The sequence below is a fragment of the Amphibalanus amphitrite genome, unplaced genomic scaffold, assembly GCF_019059575.1.
Source record: "Amphibalanus amphitrite isolate SeventyFive unplaced genomic scaffold, NRLGWU_Aamphi_draft 000020F_arrow, whole genome shotgun sequence".
Taxonomy (NCBI): Eukaryota; Metazoa; Arthropoda; class Thecostraca; order Balanomorpha; family Balanidae; genus Amphibalanus; species Amphibalanus amphitrite.
Window position 1 is genome coordinate 396,445 of NW_024881516.1, and position 15,702 is coordinate 412,146.

A 15,702-nucleotide genomic window follows, 5' to 3' on the forward strand; every position below is an offset into this window, starting at 1 on the left:
ATATTTTGAATACAGAAGCTCTTTATGAAACATGAAACATGTATTTTATATTATTTTAACGGTCAAAACAGCGGCCGATGTCGGTCCGACGTCGCCCCGACGTCGGCTGGACCTCGGCTGGACGTCGGTACATGCGGGCATATCCGACATCCAGCCGACGTCGTGCCGAGGTTGGATCGACGTCGGGCCGACGTCGGCATGTTTACTGGGCGACTCATGGCTCGGCGCAAGAAATGGTCCCCTGGGCCCTGTATTCGGGCACGTGCCTGCAGAGATGGGAGTGCGACACCTCTAACTGATCTCTGCAGGAGTTTACAAGTCCCTGGGACTCCCGCTTCATTTTTCACATCATGCTATTCACGAGTGAATCCACCCATAGGAAAAGTGCTCCGGAGTCCAGAGAGAAATGGCCGGCCATGTGTGAGAGATGCTGCGCGAGCTAATCCCCCCCCCCCCCTCGTTCCCGAATCCCGTATGAGACAGATGCTCATGGTTAATGAATGTGAGACAGCACTGACGTGCCAGAACCACCGAATGGTGCGGACGCCGGGTGTCGACACATTTCAGCTGCATTAGCTACCAGGGACACGATACCTCTCCACGGCCACTAACATCGTGCTGCAGCTATTGACGTTCTTTTAGAATTTTCCTACGGTTTACCAAAAGTATCAAACATAACATAATCCCTAAAAAACTAATCAGCCCGAATCTGACGAATTTGTTAGCCCACGCCCTGCTGGGGGGGGGGGGGGGGGGGGGGCGGGGGTGTTTAAAGGGGCCCTCCCACCTTCAAAAAAGTTAATGAATTGGCATGAAAGTGATGTCGCTCGGTTCAGGAAGAGCGAAAACGAATATCTACCAAATTTCATCGAAAAATATTCACCGGTTTTCAAGATAGGTATTAGACTTTTACTATTGTTTACTTTTTGGGATATCCGCTGTTCCTAGCGACTTTATTTGAAAGTGCGGCATTTGTTGCGCGCAAAGCAGCATATACCACCGCGTGCTACCAAACGTTTTAGTAAAAGATTTCAAAATCGTTAGACCTCCGCTGACGTCACAAATTCTAAGGGGGCATACCAATGCATTAACCCCTTAGAATCCGAAAACTGCAATTTTGAAATTCCGTATCTCCGAATTAAAGCATTTTTCGATGTTGTGAGTGCCCAAACCGGTATTTTCAGGCCATGGCCACCAATTTGGCTATCTCAACTCAAAACTAATGTTAAGGTGGGATGGTCACTCTAAACACCCCCTCCTCCTGTGTTTTTTTTTCGCGAATAGGCGCGGAGCGCCGCCGTTTTTGTACACCTTAGCATATAGGTACCACTGGCGGATCCAAGGGGGGGGAGGCAACCGGGCCAAAATCAGGTTTAGGGGGGGCCAAAATGGGATTTGCCCCCCCCCCTTTCTGCAACTGATTTCACCCCTGTAAAATCGCATCTGGGACGCGATCGGCAACATGTGACAAATAGGGTGGTGGCCCTATCGTAGCACGTTGACGGTTGAGTCAAGAGGTGGACGTTTCGGTAGGAATGACAGAATCACAAATTTCTTAGAGGCGTGATTACTTATACTTGATCTGGTGACCTGCCCTTGGGTGACCTAGGGTCAAAATCTTATGCCCGATGCAAAATATATAATTAGCTGTGCTAAGTTTCGCGGCGCTGCATGTCGTTGTTTTCTTGACTCACGCAAAAACCTGGAGTGTAGCCAGCAGATCCCACCCGGCCCTTTCCATCAGGGCGAATATCAACCCGCGCCCTGCTGGGGCTCCTGGATTTCCACGCCATGCTGGGGGGCGGGGGTGTTTGAACACCCCCCCCCCCCCTTCTAACTCGGCTCCTGGGCCATGTAGCGATACGGGGAAGGCAGCGTTCGAAGGAGTGTCAAAATAATGACGAAATTAATCTGGTCACATTTTGGTCAGGTCAAAGGTCAGATCACTAGAGCCAAGAGGTCATCGAAGGCCAAATTTTCAGGCTGAACGTCAACAAGTTTCAACAAACCGGCGCATAACTCGGAAACCAATAGAGTTACAGTGCCCCGGAAAAGCGTATTTTAAAGCCCTATTGGCGCTCTTTCTGGAAAATTCTTTCAGATTTGACCCAAGGACAACGGTTTTACCTGCAGGGGAAAAAACTGGTAAAATAGACGATTTTTGCGGAAACAGTTTTTCTGCAATAACTTTTGACTCAAACTTTGCACGAGGTCACTTTTACGGTGGACGGTGAAAACAGGACGCCGTAGGGTATATACCTACAGTCAATTGACCATCAAGAAGTTCTCCCCCTCCCTATTCCTTCCACACGCCACTTGTCACGTGCTCTATCCAAGTGAATTTCAATAGTCTTGATCAAATCGCCCCAGGCGCCCTGTTTTTACCGTCCACCACTTTTACCGGCATCGTGTTCCTCTCGTCAAGAAACATCGAATGAACTATAATTTGACCTCGTAAAGCCAACCTGAAAATTTGACCTCAGGTTAAGGCCATGACCTGACCGGAGAAGGTCATGCTGCCTTCAGTCGATCCGTATCGTCGAGCTGAATACACCTAAGGCGTTTTCATCGCTCTAGTATGCCTCTATGAAAAGTTATTCGCGAAGAACTGTTAGATACCTTTCGTGACGTGAGATGACCTATGGGACATAAAGAGGGGTCATGGGAGCCATTTTCCAGTTCATCGTGGCATGTTTACTTGTAATTCGGTGTTTTAAAGTATTTTGAATGGCGTTCGTCCAAAAGAGGCGCCTTTCATTTTCTTCCATGGACTTATAATGGAGAGGTCGCAAAATTGACCTGACCTTAGGTCACCGATGTCAGAATTTCGAGATGAAAATTTGGTACATACGGCTGCTCTTATCAATCGCTGAAAGTTTCAAAGCGATCTTTCACTCGGTGTAGCTATAGCAGACATCGAAACTTTTTATGAGGTGAGGTCACTTCACGTGACTTGGCGACCTGACCTGAGTGCCCTCGATCTGAAGTTTACACATATGCAGACAAGATGTATGATCAAATTTGCCAGAAATACCAGGAATGCCAGAAATAACCCGCGCTCCAGCAGGGCGCGGGTTAAACTTACCATGTAGCATGTTTTTCGGGGTGGGGTGGGTAATCGGTGCACCCTAAGCCTCAGTATGGAGTTTTGAATGGACTCGGAAAGTGGCCGGTTTTGGCCCCTCCCTTTGAAAATGGCTGGATCCGCCCCTGATAGGTACAGGTCCCGCGGGTTTTAAGCGTAGGTTTTGCCTTTCCGGCTATATCTTTTTCGTCTTCCGCTTTGTAGGCTTGAAGATGTGACCGATTTATTCGTATGGCTCCCTCCCATGAGCATGGAAAAAGGTTTGATCGTATGCCGGCTAGTTTCGGAGAAATTAAAAGAAAACCTCAAAATCCGCCGTTTGGGGCATTCTGACCGCGGCTTCCCTGCAGTCGCCTATGACTACAGTGGTGCCACCCAACGGGTAGGACGCTGAAACACAGAGGCATGAATGAATCCAGCGCGTGGTGAACGGTGGATAGAGGCGGGACTCGGCAGAGGCTATCACTGCGGCCCGCGCAGGGCGTCCTTGGACAGCGGGCGAGCCTTCGGGCGGTGAGGCCAGAGGTCACGACAGCCAGGCGCTGTTTGGCATGAAGGGAGGGGAGGCGCTCGCCTTAGCCAGCCTCGCCTCAGCCAACTCAGCCGGTTTGGTGGTAGTGGTGGTGGTGTGGGGGGGGGGGGCAGGCGAGAGGGGCTAGAACGAACGGGATAAAATAGAATGGAAATTTCGTGCTAATGTCAACTTACAATATTGTTTACCTAATATGCATTTATTAACCTTACGAAAGAACTCACCATATTGAATTGAGAAACATACAGATGTTATTTATCGATGTTACCGTTTACTTTTAATGGAAACCCTACTTTTTATTAGGGGTGATAAAATGAACCCCTCTCCTTGTTTTTTCCTGAGTAACTCTTGTAAATAGTGGCGGATAGCAGCGAAGCTTTCTGTGCCGTAAGTTATTTTTCTCCCCATAAGTAAATAAATGCCCATGCGGTCAGGAGTCAGGATAAGTTTGGACTTCAGGCCATCTGCAATTGAAAGCTCACACCTACCCTGAAAATTTCATGAACCTGACCAAAATGACCTCTGGTCTGTGACCAGTTTCTAGAGCCCATTATAGGCCAGAATTCGGCGTGTCATGTCTCATTAACCGTTCGTTTCTAGACTTAAGATTAGAAACGTTCCAACATGTGAAATTGTGTTTGGTCCCTTGTGTCTTATTTAGCCGGGACCAGCGGTGGAACTTGGGCGGTGCCTTCAGGGCTGCTTAACTACAAATTTGCCGATCTGCGGAGCGTATGGAGCCAATCTAGCCAGGTTTAAAAGCATCAAAACCACTAGGAATAGCATTGTAGCACAGCCAATCTTCAAGCTTTCCGCGCCCCTAAAATATCTGCTGTTTAGCTGCCGGTTTCCGGTCACATGGCCTAAGTCACTAGCGATGGAAATGGAAACACGTTGGGCAGGCTAGCTGTGAGAAGGATTAACGTTCATTTTAAATCCGTGCATTGTCGCTTAATACCTATACCGACCGTTTTCTAAAAAGGCTAATTTCTCTCTCTCTCTCTCTCTCTCTCTCTCTCTCTCTCTCTCTCTCTCTCTCTCTCTCTCTCTCTCTCTCTCTCTCACGACAAACGACAATAACTTCTAGGCAGGTCTAGACTCTTCCGACTATTGGGTCATTAAACTGACTTGGAAGGTCAACGTATGACCTATGATCAACGATTGGCCTATATAATCTATAAATTGGGTATCATCGGTTTCCTCTCGTCACGTGCAACATGCTCCTTCTTTTCAAGAAGCTCTGGTTTGATCAAAAGCCGATCAACTGTGAGGTCTGATCCATCCCCGCCCAAACGTTAGCGCCTGCGAAAACGACGATGGGTGCAAGTTATGGCATATTCCTATATAAACAATGTTATGTTTTGCTTTTTTAGTGGCTTACATCCATTTTGTTCTAAAAATAACGCAAAAAAATCAGCATACAGTGATGTTACTTAAACTTTTACGCCTAGTTTCCTTTTTAATAATGCTGCGATTGCATTCATGCAACATATTTCTTGGTCAGTTTTGTGACAAAGTTTTGGAAATATAGTGCGGCAGAAAGCAAAACTTTGTTGTGAAACGACCTCCAGCCTCAGCAGGTCACGGTTAACCCTCGCCCCGTTGGGGGGTGGGCAATATAGCGCAATATAGCGTGTATTTTCCTGAATAGCAAGAAAACGGCTGCGCGCAGCCCCGCCAAATTTTCAATAGCTACCCGGGCATCAATTTGACACCTTCACACAAAACTTCAAGTCTTAGGTTACCCAAGGTCAGGGGTTATTGAGGTCAAACTGAGGTCATGTTCGAGCAAAAATGAGCAAAAAACATTAAATCTTGAAACGCTCACATGACAAAAGCTACAGTTAACAAGCAATTTCGAAGCTCTATATCTGGTCGTGTAGAGAAAAAACGGCGCTACAAAACCGCTATCTGTGATTTTAAAACTTTTGAGCTTTTGACCCCCAAATTGAAAAATTGGTCTGTTATAAAATTTAAAAAAAGTTTTTTTTCGAGTTTAAAAAAACGGAATATATATGATAGTCCCTGCTCTCGGTGATCTACATAACAAAATTGTAGATCGATGCCTCCTTTTTTTGGCCAAGTTATAGCGAAAAACTGTTCAAAATTGATGACGTCAATTTTTAACTCAATTTTAACAATTCTAGACTACGTAGCGCAAAACAAAGACCAGCATTAGACTCCCCGTGACGAGCTGCATCGAAACGACACCCTTCTTAAGCAAAAATGTCAAATTAGAAATTTGCCCTGATTTGACCTGACCTTTACCTGACCTTCACCAGAACATAACCCAAACTGGCCCCCAAGGGTTGCCTGACCCACATAATCGCATTTTTCATGTAAAATGGACCAGACAACATGCATCACATAATAGTTATCTTCATATTGTGACTCTCAGTGACCTGGCCTCTGTGACCTGACCTGGTATCAGTGACCCCAAATAGCAAAATATGTGTTTGACGAACGAAATCAATTGTTCCCCATCGAAAATAATTGTTATTCATCGATTCCTTATCGATGAATGACATGCATTTTACTCGATTTTACAACACATTTCTTGAAATGCCTGTAAACGGTGAAAATTCGACATTTGACCTGAACTGTGACGTCATCGGTTTGACCTAGGTCAATGAAATTGAGCCAAAAAGCCATCCAACACCGTTTGCTGCTTGTCGTTATTTTGCGTGGTTCTCGAGATCTTGGGGGGGGGGGCAAAATGCTCCCCCCCATGGGACCGATGCTCGGGAGACCATAACGGGGCGCGGGTTAAATGACAGAACTGTTCCCAAGAAATAACATTACAGTCGTCTCCCGGCTTCCGCTAAAACTTTGGACGACTACCTATGAATCGGCACGCTGCCGGCTCACCCCGCCCCTACGGGTGGCCTTGACCGTTCAATGCCGATTGGCCAACGGCCGAGGTCGTGCGCTGGTCAGCAGGCAGATCGAGAGGACGGGACGCGGTACTGCACATTGTGAGTGACCTCTGACCTTTCCCCGTCCCCTGACGGCATGCCGTGTCGCCGGCCCAGGCGATAGAAACCGGTTTTAGCCTCTACGCAGGCTGCCACTCTAACCATTCCCTCCCCACTTTACTATGTGCCGTAGTACGCGCTCGCGAGTAACTGGGCGGAGCAAATGGTCACCGATACAGAGGCGGAACTGGTTGCCCTCCCGCTCGCCGAGCGACCTACCGCTAAAACCCGCGAGACCTGTACCTACATCAATTCCACACATGTGAAAAGTTCAGACCAAGGTCGTTCAAGGTCAGGTCACTAGGTCACTTCAAGTGACCGCACCTCATAAAAAGTTTCAATCTCTGACATAGCTTCACCGAGTGACCGATTGCTTTGAAACTTAAAGGTAGTGTGCCACCTTCCAATGATTTCCCATTTTATTTTTCCTAGGATAAGAAGCTTCTGTTTTTACCTAATATCGCAAAAAAATCAAAAATGGGCCTGGAATAGTGCCTTTTTCGCCTAAAAGTTTATCGGTTTTTCGATATGTATAACAACTGTAGTGGGCTGACCTGCAAACAGGCGCCGGCAACAATCGCGAATGCGGCGCACATGTGACAATAAGCAAAGGTCATTATAGAGTTACGGTTACGACGTACGGGAATGAGTTATCAGCTGTCTAATCGTAGACAACACAATGTCGAACTTTAACTGTAAGCCTGTATTGGTATTGTTTCTTTAATTTGGCTGTCGAACATTAATTTATGGTTTGAAATATGATTTTATGTAAAATCATTGATATGAAACAGCCGTCTCTTAACCCGGCAGGCGGTGAGGGGGGGCATTTTTTTGCCCCCCCCCCCTTTAGTTTTTTCGATATATCTCGAGAACCGCTGCGCCGATCGTCACCAAACTTTCAGTACCCTCCCGGGAGCAGCTAGCGCACATGGTGACCAAAAATTTTCCAAAGGCTATGATAGGTTGGCCGCTAATGACGTCACAGTGACGTCATTTTTGCCATTTTCGACCCAAAAAAAGGTTTCGCGGGAAGAGCTGTCAGGCCTACAGCTTTAGAGATACAGAAAAATGTGTCATACATAAAAGGTGTGAAATTAAAAGGGCTACAAAACTGCTATTTCGGTTTTTCGAATTTTTTGTATTTTGACCCCCAAAAATAAAAAAATAGATTTTTTGAATATAACAGCCAAAAAATCCAAAAACTTTTTTGAATTTCGAAAAAAACCGGAATATATGTGATAGCCCCTACCGCCTTCTATCTACATACCAAATTTGAGATCGATACCTCTTTTTTTGGCCAAGTTATAGCGAAAAAACTGTTCAAAATTGATGACGTCAAATTTTCAAACTCAATTTTTAGCAATTCTAGACCTCGTAGCGCAAAACAAAGACCACCATTAGACTCCCCGTGACGAGCTGCATCGAATCAATACCCATTTTATGCAAAAATATCAACTTTGAAATTTGACCTTTGTTGACCTGACCTTGACCTGACCTCCACCAGAAAGTGACCTAAACCGTACCTGATGGTCTTATAACCAACACCATTGAGTTGGAAATGAAAAACTGGCCATAAAACATGCATCGCATAACCTTAGTAAAGTTGGGCTCATGTGGTGACCCTTGGTGACCTTTGGTGACCTGACCTGTGACCTGACCTGGTATGACCAGTGACCTCTAATAGCAACATATGTACTAGACAACTGACGCCTTATCGCTGATTTTCGACAAAATGCGTTTTACTCGGTGTTATAGCGCTTTCCCTAGAAGCCCCGTGAACGGTGAAACATTTTATCTTTGACCTGACCTGTGACGTCATCGGTGACCCCGAGGTCAATGAAATTTGGTTTCCTTAAACAAATTTGACAGGGCTATCGAACGCCGTTTGAATTTTCCGGATCCGTCCAGTAGTTTCGGAGATACGGGGGGGGGGCAAAAAAGTGCCCCCCCCCCCCACCGCGCGGAAGGTGGCTGGTAGGCCCACCGCCTGCCGGGTTAAGTTATGACCCCATTTCACCACACGCAAGTGGCAGAAATGACAATGATCAGCTGACGCATTTTTCTTGGCCGAAGTCAGAGCGCGCGGCCCGACGCACCACGCGTATTTGGAAATTCCGACCTCGACGAGCATCAGAAGCCACCTAACAGGCGTGTTCGAAACCGCAGGAGATGATGATGAACGGGTTTATCGAAACTTGATTGGATGAGCCTATCGGTAATAGCGATTTTAGTGTGTGCATTTATTGTTCATAGTGGTGTGAAATGTGGTTGGGGTACGACCGACAACCCGTCGGGGCGAATTTCGCACTGGGGTACTCAAAATTTGAAGAATTTAAGACGTTTCCATGAGTTTTGAAGGTATGGATAAGTTCTAAAAATCCGGTTCTCCTTATCCGGGTCATTATCTCCATATGGTCCAAGAAAGCTGGCACACTACCTTTAAAGCGATTGATAAGAACAAAATATGCACAAAACTTATATCTCAGAATTTTGATAGGGGAAGATGGGGGAACACCGCCCTTTGGAGAATACCGCCCATCTCGATATCAGAAATACAAAAAGGTCTAGGGCGACAGCTGACTGTCTTTTGGCAGCGTTACGACAACAGATGTGCAGGTATGGGCAGTGCACCGCCACCGCATTAGTTTTAAGTTTAGGTGATTTGCGAGAAATTCCTAAATTAACGTTTCGTGAATGCGTTTTATACTTTTTCTAGCATCCTAATAAGCAGAAGAAAACTGATATTATTTGACAGATATTAGTCCTGAAGTAGTATTTTATGCCATAATTAGGACTCATCCAAGCATTACGTGCTCCTGTTCGAGCGAAATTTTTGTCGTGCTGCCATATTGAAGGATTTTTATTTTAGAAAAATGCAGACACTTGGGTAACACTGGGTAACACCGTCCACTTGGGGAATTCGGTATTCACATTGTGACACCTAACCCAGGAGTGGCGCATTTCAAATAGAATAGAAAAAGAACGATGTTGCTGTTTTCTTTTTAGAGGATAAGTAACCCGCGCCTAAGTGGCGGTCTCAGCCAACTTCGCCCTAGTGGGGGGGGGGGGGCATATGTTACCACCCACCTCTAACTCAAAAACTAAGAGGACTAGAAAGACACGGTAAAAGCAGTCGATAGCTCTCAATGCGTACGTTTGAAAGTATTTCAGTCATTTTTCATCTTAGAGCAATATTGGGATCACCAGAGGTCATCAAAGGTCAAAATTTGCGAATTGTCATTATATTTTTCAGAAAACATGCCATTATCTCAGGAACTACGATAGCTAGAAAAACGCATGGAAAAGCATTCGATAGCTGTTGAGCTCTTCTTTTGATAAGGTCATCATCAAAAATGACCTCAGGTCAACGGTTTAGCCTCCAGAGGGCAAAAACTCCAAAAATAGCCGTTTTTACGATAAGTGTTTTTCGACAATAACTTTTGATTAAAAAGAAGCCACGACATTTCTATTACCAGAATTGTGTTTCTCTCGCCGAGACGCGTCGAATGAACTATAATTTGACCTTGAAAGGTCAACTTGAAAATTTGACCTCAGGTCAAGGTCATGACCTGACCGGAAAAGGTCATGTTGCATATCAGTCGATGTGTCTCGGCAAGACAAACACAATGAGGCCACCCCCAGCGTTCTATCTCTTTCCAATCGAGAGTTATTGGCAAAAATCCGTTTGTAGCCTCAAATGACCTCGGATGACCTTTCTAGAGGCTATCAGCAAAAACGACACCCTGGTCGTCACGGGTGGTCCAAATCATACGGTGATTCTGAAATATTTGGACTGTTCCTATGCGTACACACGGAGCTAGAGGCATTTTCGTTTTTCTCCATTGACTTATAATGGAAAGGTCACGCCACTGGCCTGAGCTTAGGTCACGGATATAAAAAAATCCGAGATACACAAATTATAGGCGACCATAACATCATGCAATCCACCAAGTTTAAACCCTCTCTGACAAACACTGCAGTCTTGACATGATTGCAAACTTTTTTAGGCTTGGTCAGTTAACTTGACCTGGTGACCTGACCTGACATGACCTGGGGTCAAAAATTTCACGTATTGTCCAAAATTGATGGATTGAAAGGTACTCCAAGCGGCGCGGCGCTACGCGCCGTGGTTTTTTATTCACACGCAAAAAACGCCACAGGGTGGTAAGGTAACCCTATGCCCCCCCCCCCTCACTGGGGCGAAGGTTAACAATTTCGAGAAAATGAAATTTTGGGACTTTAAGTCGTCTTGTTATATAAATGAGTACTACATTGTACCAGCTACAATAAAATCGTTTCACTGTATTTTCTAAATATACTAAAACGCCTCGAAATTTACGATAAGAAGTCAGAAGAACAACTTACTAGTCCAGCAATCTGCAAATTTCGTTGCCTGCTGAGCTCGGGCGGTGTTACCCAACGGTCGGTGTTACCCCGAAAAATGTAGACATTTACTAAATGTGGAATAATGCAATTATGAACGACACTACAAGAAAACAATTGGTTGATCACTGACAACCAAAACGATTCTCTATTCCCTTTGATCATGGTGTGTCATGCTCCTATAACTCTGCCGTTTTCCTGGCGGAATGCCCTTAAGATACTCAAATGATTCCTCAAATGATTCCTTTTAAGCATATCAGGGGTGTTCGTGTGATTCGTGGTCGTTCACTCTGATCCGGCACGGCAGACCAAAGTGTTCGTGTAATCGTCCAGTTCACTAAGAATTGCGTAGCTGATCGTATCGTTTCATTAACCGGAGGACCAAAAGAGTTCTTTGATGAATGTCTATTTCTGGATTACTCGTCACACACTGCACCTCAATCGAATCGTACGACGCCGGCGCCGTTGCGCCGGCGGAGCCGCGCCGTCGTCGTCGTTTCGCCGCGAACTGCCGGGCCGGCCGGCGGCGGCCGGCCCGGCGCGTTGGGGCCGGTCAGCACACATGTGCTCCAGATGACCCCCCAGGCCCTGCAGAGGACCACGTGGACGGCGGGGCTCGGCCGTGCCCGCCGCGCGCTGCCGTCGCTGTGCGGCACGGTACGTTTTCTCTCGAACATGGCCGGCCCGAATTTTCGCGTCGCTCGCGGAAATTCTAAACGTAAGAGAGAAAACATTAACGAAACAACAAACAGCTGCTCGCAGGCAGCGTCTCCGTCCGCATCGCACAGCAATAAACGAACGCTAAAGCTAAGGCTGTAAACTACATCGGTTGCGCCGCGCGTCGGTCCCAATCTAAGGTTGCTACACTCTAAGGTCGTAAACTACTAGCTCGTACAGGGCCGACCGGCTAAATGAGCCAGGAGCGACACTGCGACAGTGTGAACGCTTAGGGCTGTCGGACGGCTCACAGCTGTTGGCTAATGGCTAAACACCAAACACAAATGACAATTGACCAGTGACAGCAAACAGAATGAGCGGCTCATTCTCACACACGCACACGTCACCTAACACGAATGACGGACGCAGTTAACACTCACAAATGTCCAGACTCCGACCGACGCTGCTCGGCAGCGGCACACGGTGGTCGTAAAAGACTCACTAGTCGCCCCACTCGCGCACACATTATCCCTCTGAGTCCATTTACTGTCCGTCACCATCGCACTCGAGACGGCAGAGACGAGAGACCGGCCGCCTATAGCGTCCAGTGGCAGTGGCCACTTCAACCACCCGCACTCGGCCGTCGGCGCCAGGGAACACGTTCACCACTCGCCCCACAGGCCAGTGTCCGCGGGGCAAATTGTCGTCTGTCACCAGCACTAGCTCCCCGAGCTGCACGTCAGCCGTGTCTGCGCGCCATTTCACCCGCGTGGTGAGTGTCGGGAGGTATTCCCGTCGCCAGCGCCGCCAGATGTGGTCGATTAACACCTGGGTGTGTTTCCAGCGCAGTCGGCCGCACAGGTCACCGTCGACGAACACACCGGGCGGCAGCTGGGGAGACGCGCGACCGATCAGGAAGTGATTGGGGGTGAGCGGCTGGTAGTCGTCGGGGTCGGTGCTGATGTAGGTCAGCGGACGGCCGTTCAGGAGCCCTTCCACCTCGGTGACGACCGTTCGAAGCGTCTCATCGTCCACGGCTCGGTCTCCCAGCACAGTCGTCAGTGCGCGTTTGGCTGTTCGGACCAGTCGCTCAAACACGCCACCGAAGTGCGGTGCTCCTGGTGGGTTGAACCGCCACTCAACCCCTTCTTGAGACAGCGTGTCCGCTATCTTTGTCTGGTTCCACTGTTGCAGTGCCTGCCGCAGTTCTCGCTCACCAGCACGGAAGTTTGTGCCATTGTCCGAGCACACGAGGCTGACGTTGCCCCGTCTCGCCATCATTCGTCGCATGGCCATGATGAACGAGTCGGTGTCCAGTGAGTGCGCCAGTTCGATATGGACTGCTCGGGTAGACAGGCAGGTGAACAGGCAGCCATATCTCTTTTCTCGTTTGCGTTGTTTCTTCACCGTCAGGGGGCCGAAGAAATCCACTCCTACACGAGCGAAGACCGGGGCCGGCTCGCCCACTCGGAAGGCTGGTAGGTCACCCATCAGCGGCGGCGCTGGCCGGGCTGACCGTTTCCGGCACAGCATGCAGGCACGTGTGTACCGCTTCACTGCAGCTCTGCCACAGATGACCCAGAACTGCTGCCGCAGGTGAGTCAGCACGTGTTCAGCACCGGAATGGGCGAGCTTCTTGTGTCGGTCGGTGATGATCAGCCGAGTGATGTCTCCGCGTGCAGGTAGTATCACCTGGTGCTTGACCTCGAAGTCCATCTGGGCGTGGCGCAGCCGGCCCCCGACTCTCAGTAGGCCGGTCGAGTCCAGGAAGGGTGTCAGCTGATGCAGTCGGCTGTTCGATGGGAGCCGCCTTCCGTGCTGGAGAGCTTCGATTTCATCGCCGAACTGCTCGGCCTGTGTGCTGAGCAGCCAGACACGCTCAGCTTCTCTCAGCTCTTCAGCCGTCAGCGGTCCCGTCCGCCGATCAGCAGCTGCTCGGCTGCGGCTGTTGTGAGCGAACCTGCGCACCCACGCTGTCACACGCAGCAGCCTGAGCCATGATGAGAACCGGCTGGGGTTTATGACCGGCTCAGCTCCCCCAGTGGCGCAGGCTATTACCCTCATTTCGGCCGTTTCCTCGTCTCTCGGGCGCTCCGTCGTGCGGGGCGGCGCGGCGGGCCAGTCCTGGTGACGGCGCCGCAGGAAGGCCGGACCTTGAGCCCACACGCCGCCGGGCGTCAGCTCCGTCACCGAGCAGCCTCGGCTGCATATGTCCGCTGGGTTCAGTGGCCCTGGCACGTGTCGCCACTGAGTCACGTCTGACGCATCCTGGATCTCGGCGATGCGGTTTGCGACGAAGGTGTTAAACCGCCTGCTCTCGCTGTTGATCCACTGGAGTACGGTGGACGAGTCGCTCCAGAAGATGGTCTCGTTGATGGCCATATCATGCTCTGCCTTGATGGTGTCAGCCACGCGGACGGCCATGACAGCGGCCTGTAGCTCCAGTCGAGGTATGCTGAGCTGTTTGATGGGTGCGACCCGCACCTTGGACATCACGAAGCTGCAGTAGCCGGTGCCATCCTCGAACTCGAACCGCAGATAAGCCACCACACCGAACGCAAGCTCAGAGGCGTCACCGAACACGTGCAGCTGACAGTTTACGACCGCTCTGCCATCGGGGCGATAACAGCGGCCCACTCGTACACAGTCCATGTCGTTCAGCTCCAGCTGCCAGCTGTGCCACTGAGCGAGGAGTTCACTGTCGCTGATGGCCTCGTCCCAGTCCCATCCGCCGAGCCAGATCCTTTGGATGAGACATTTGGCGCGGACAATGAACGGAGCCAACATGCCCAGCGGGTCGAACACTGCTGACGTGATGCTCAGGATGGAACGCTTGGTGTTCCCACTGTCGACTTTCTTGACCTTGAACCTGAATTGGTCATCCTGAGCGCACCAGTGAACGCCCAGCGTCTTCATCCATCTGTTCTCACCGGTCAGGTCAAGGTCGCGCGACTCCTCACACTTGTCCTCAGGCGGCACGTCCTTCAGCACCACGTCTGACGTGCTCGTCCATTTTGTCAGGTGGAAGCCGCCGGCGCTCAGCAGAGAGTTGAGCGAGTTGACCAGCTCCCGTCCCTCTCTCTCGGTGTCGACGGAGTCCAGGTAGTCGTCCATGTAGAAGCGGCTGACGATCTTGTCGGCCGCCCGAGGGTGTTTGTCTCTGCCGTCTTCTGCGCATCGTCGCAGCACGTAGGTGGCCGTGCTTGGTGATGACTTAGCACCGAATATGACCACGTTCATTTGATACGTTTCTGGGTCCTTTGTTGTGTCCATGTCTCGCCAGAGGAACTGTTGTGCGTGTCGGTCCTCAGCACGGATGGTTATCTGGTGAAACATCTGTTTCACATCAGACGCGATCGGCACGCTGCCCTGTCGGAACCTCATGAGCACGCCGGCGAGTGAGTTCAGATTGTTTGGCCCGGTGATGAGGTTGTCGTTCAGTGACGTGCCACCACATCTCGCCGCTGCATCGAACACGACGCGCACCTTTCCTGGCTTGTTTGGGTTCTGAACGGCGTGGTGGGGCAGGTACCACGTCCGCTCGTGCGTGCGGTGCTCTCCGCTGACCTTACTGGCGTGACCTTGGGCGATGTAGTCGTTCATTGTGGCTTGATACGACCGACAGAGGTCAGCAGGTGTTGTCCATCTGAACTTGACAGTCACGTGACCCATTTGACCTTCGGATCCAATTCTGGTAGTCAATTCTGGCGCTTTTGTTACCATAGCGAAAAATGTAACCCCGTGTTCACAGTTTTCCTGACGACGAAGATTCTGCGTAATCTGGCCAATGGCGTTCGAGAACCGAGGTTAAGCCCCGCTGATCTTGAACGTGATTGGTCGGACGACGTATAGAATATTCGTCGTCCGGGAGACTGCGAACACGGGGTAAACCAAGGGGTAAACAATCTGTGCGTGGAATGGGGATTGGGGAGTGGTGAATGTTATGGGCGATGACAGGCCGATTCGTCGATTTTTATTTATGCTTTTATCCTTATTTTATATTCTGATCATTTTGTTTATGTTGAGGAGTTTTTTCTGTTGATTTAACATCAAAAACGGTATGTTTTACT

The 15,702-nt window shown here is 49.3% G+C and overlaps 1 protein-coding gene across 1 annotated transcript; it reads right to left on the minus strand.

The window, feature by feature from the left end:
* Nucleotides 1-12,175: 12,175 nt before the first annotated feature.
* LOC122389921 lies at nt 12,176-15,016 on the minus strand. The gene has a single exon (XM_043382423.1). The coding sequence runs from the start codon at nt 15,014-15,016 to the stop codon at nt 12,176-12,178; it is 2,841 nt and encodes a 946-aa protein (XP_043238358.1).
* Between the last annotated feature and the right edge of the window lie 686 nt (nt 15,017-15,702).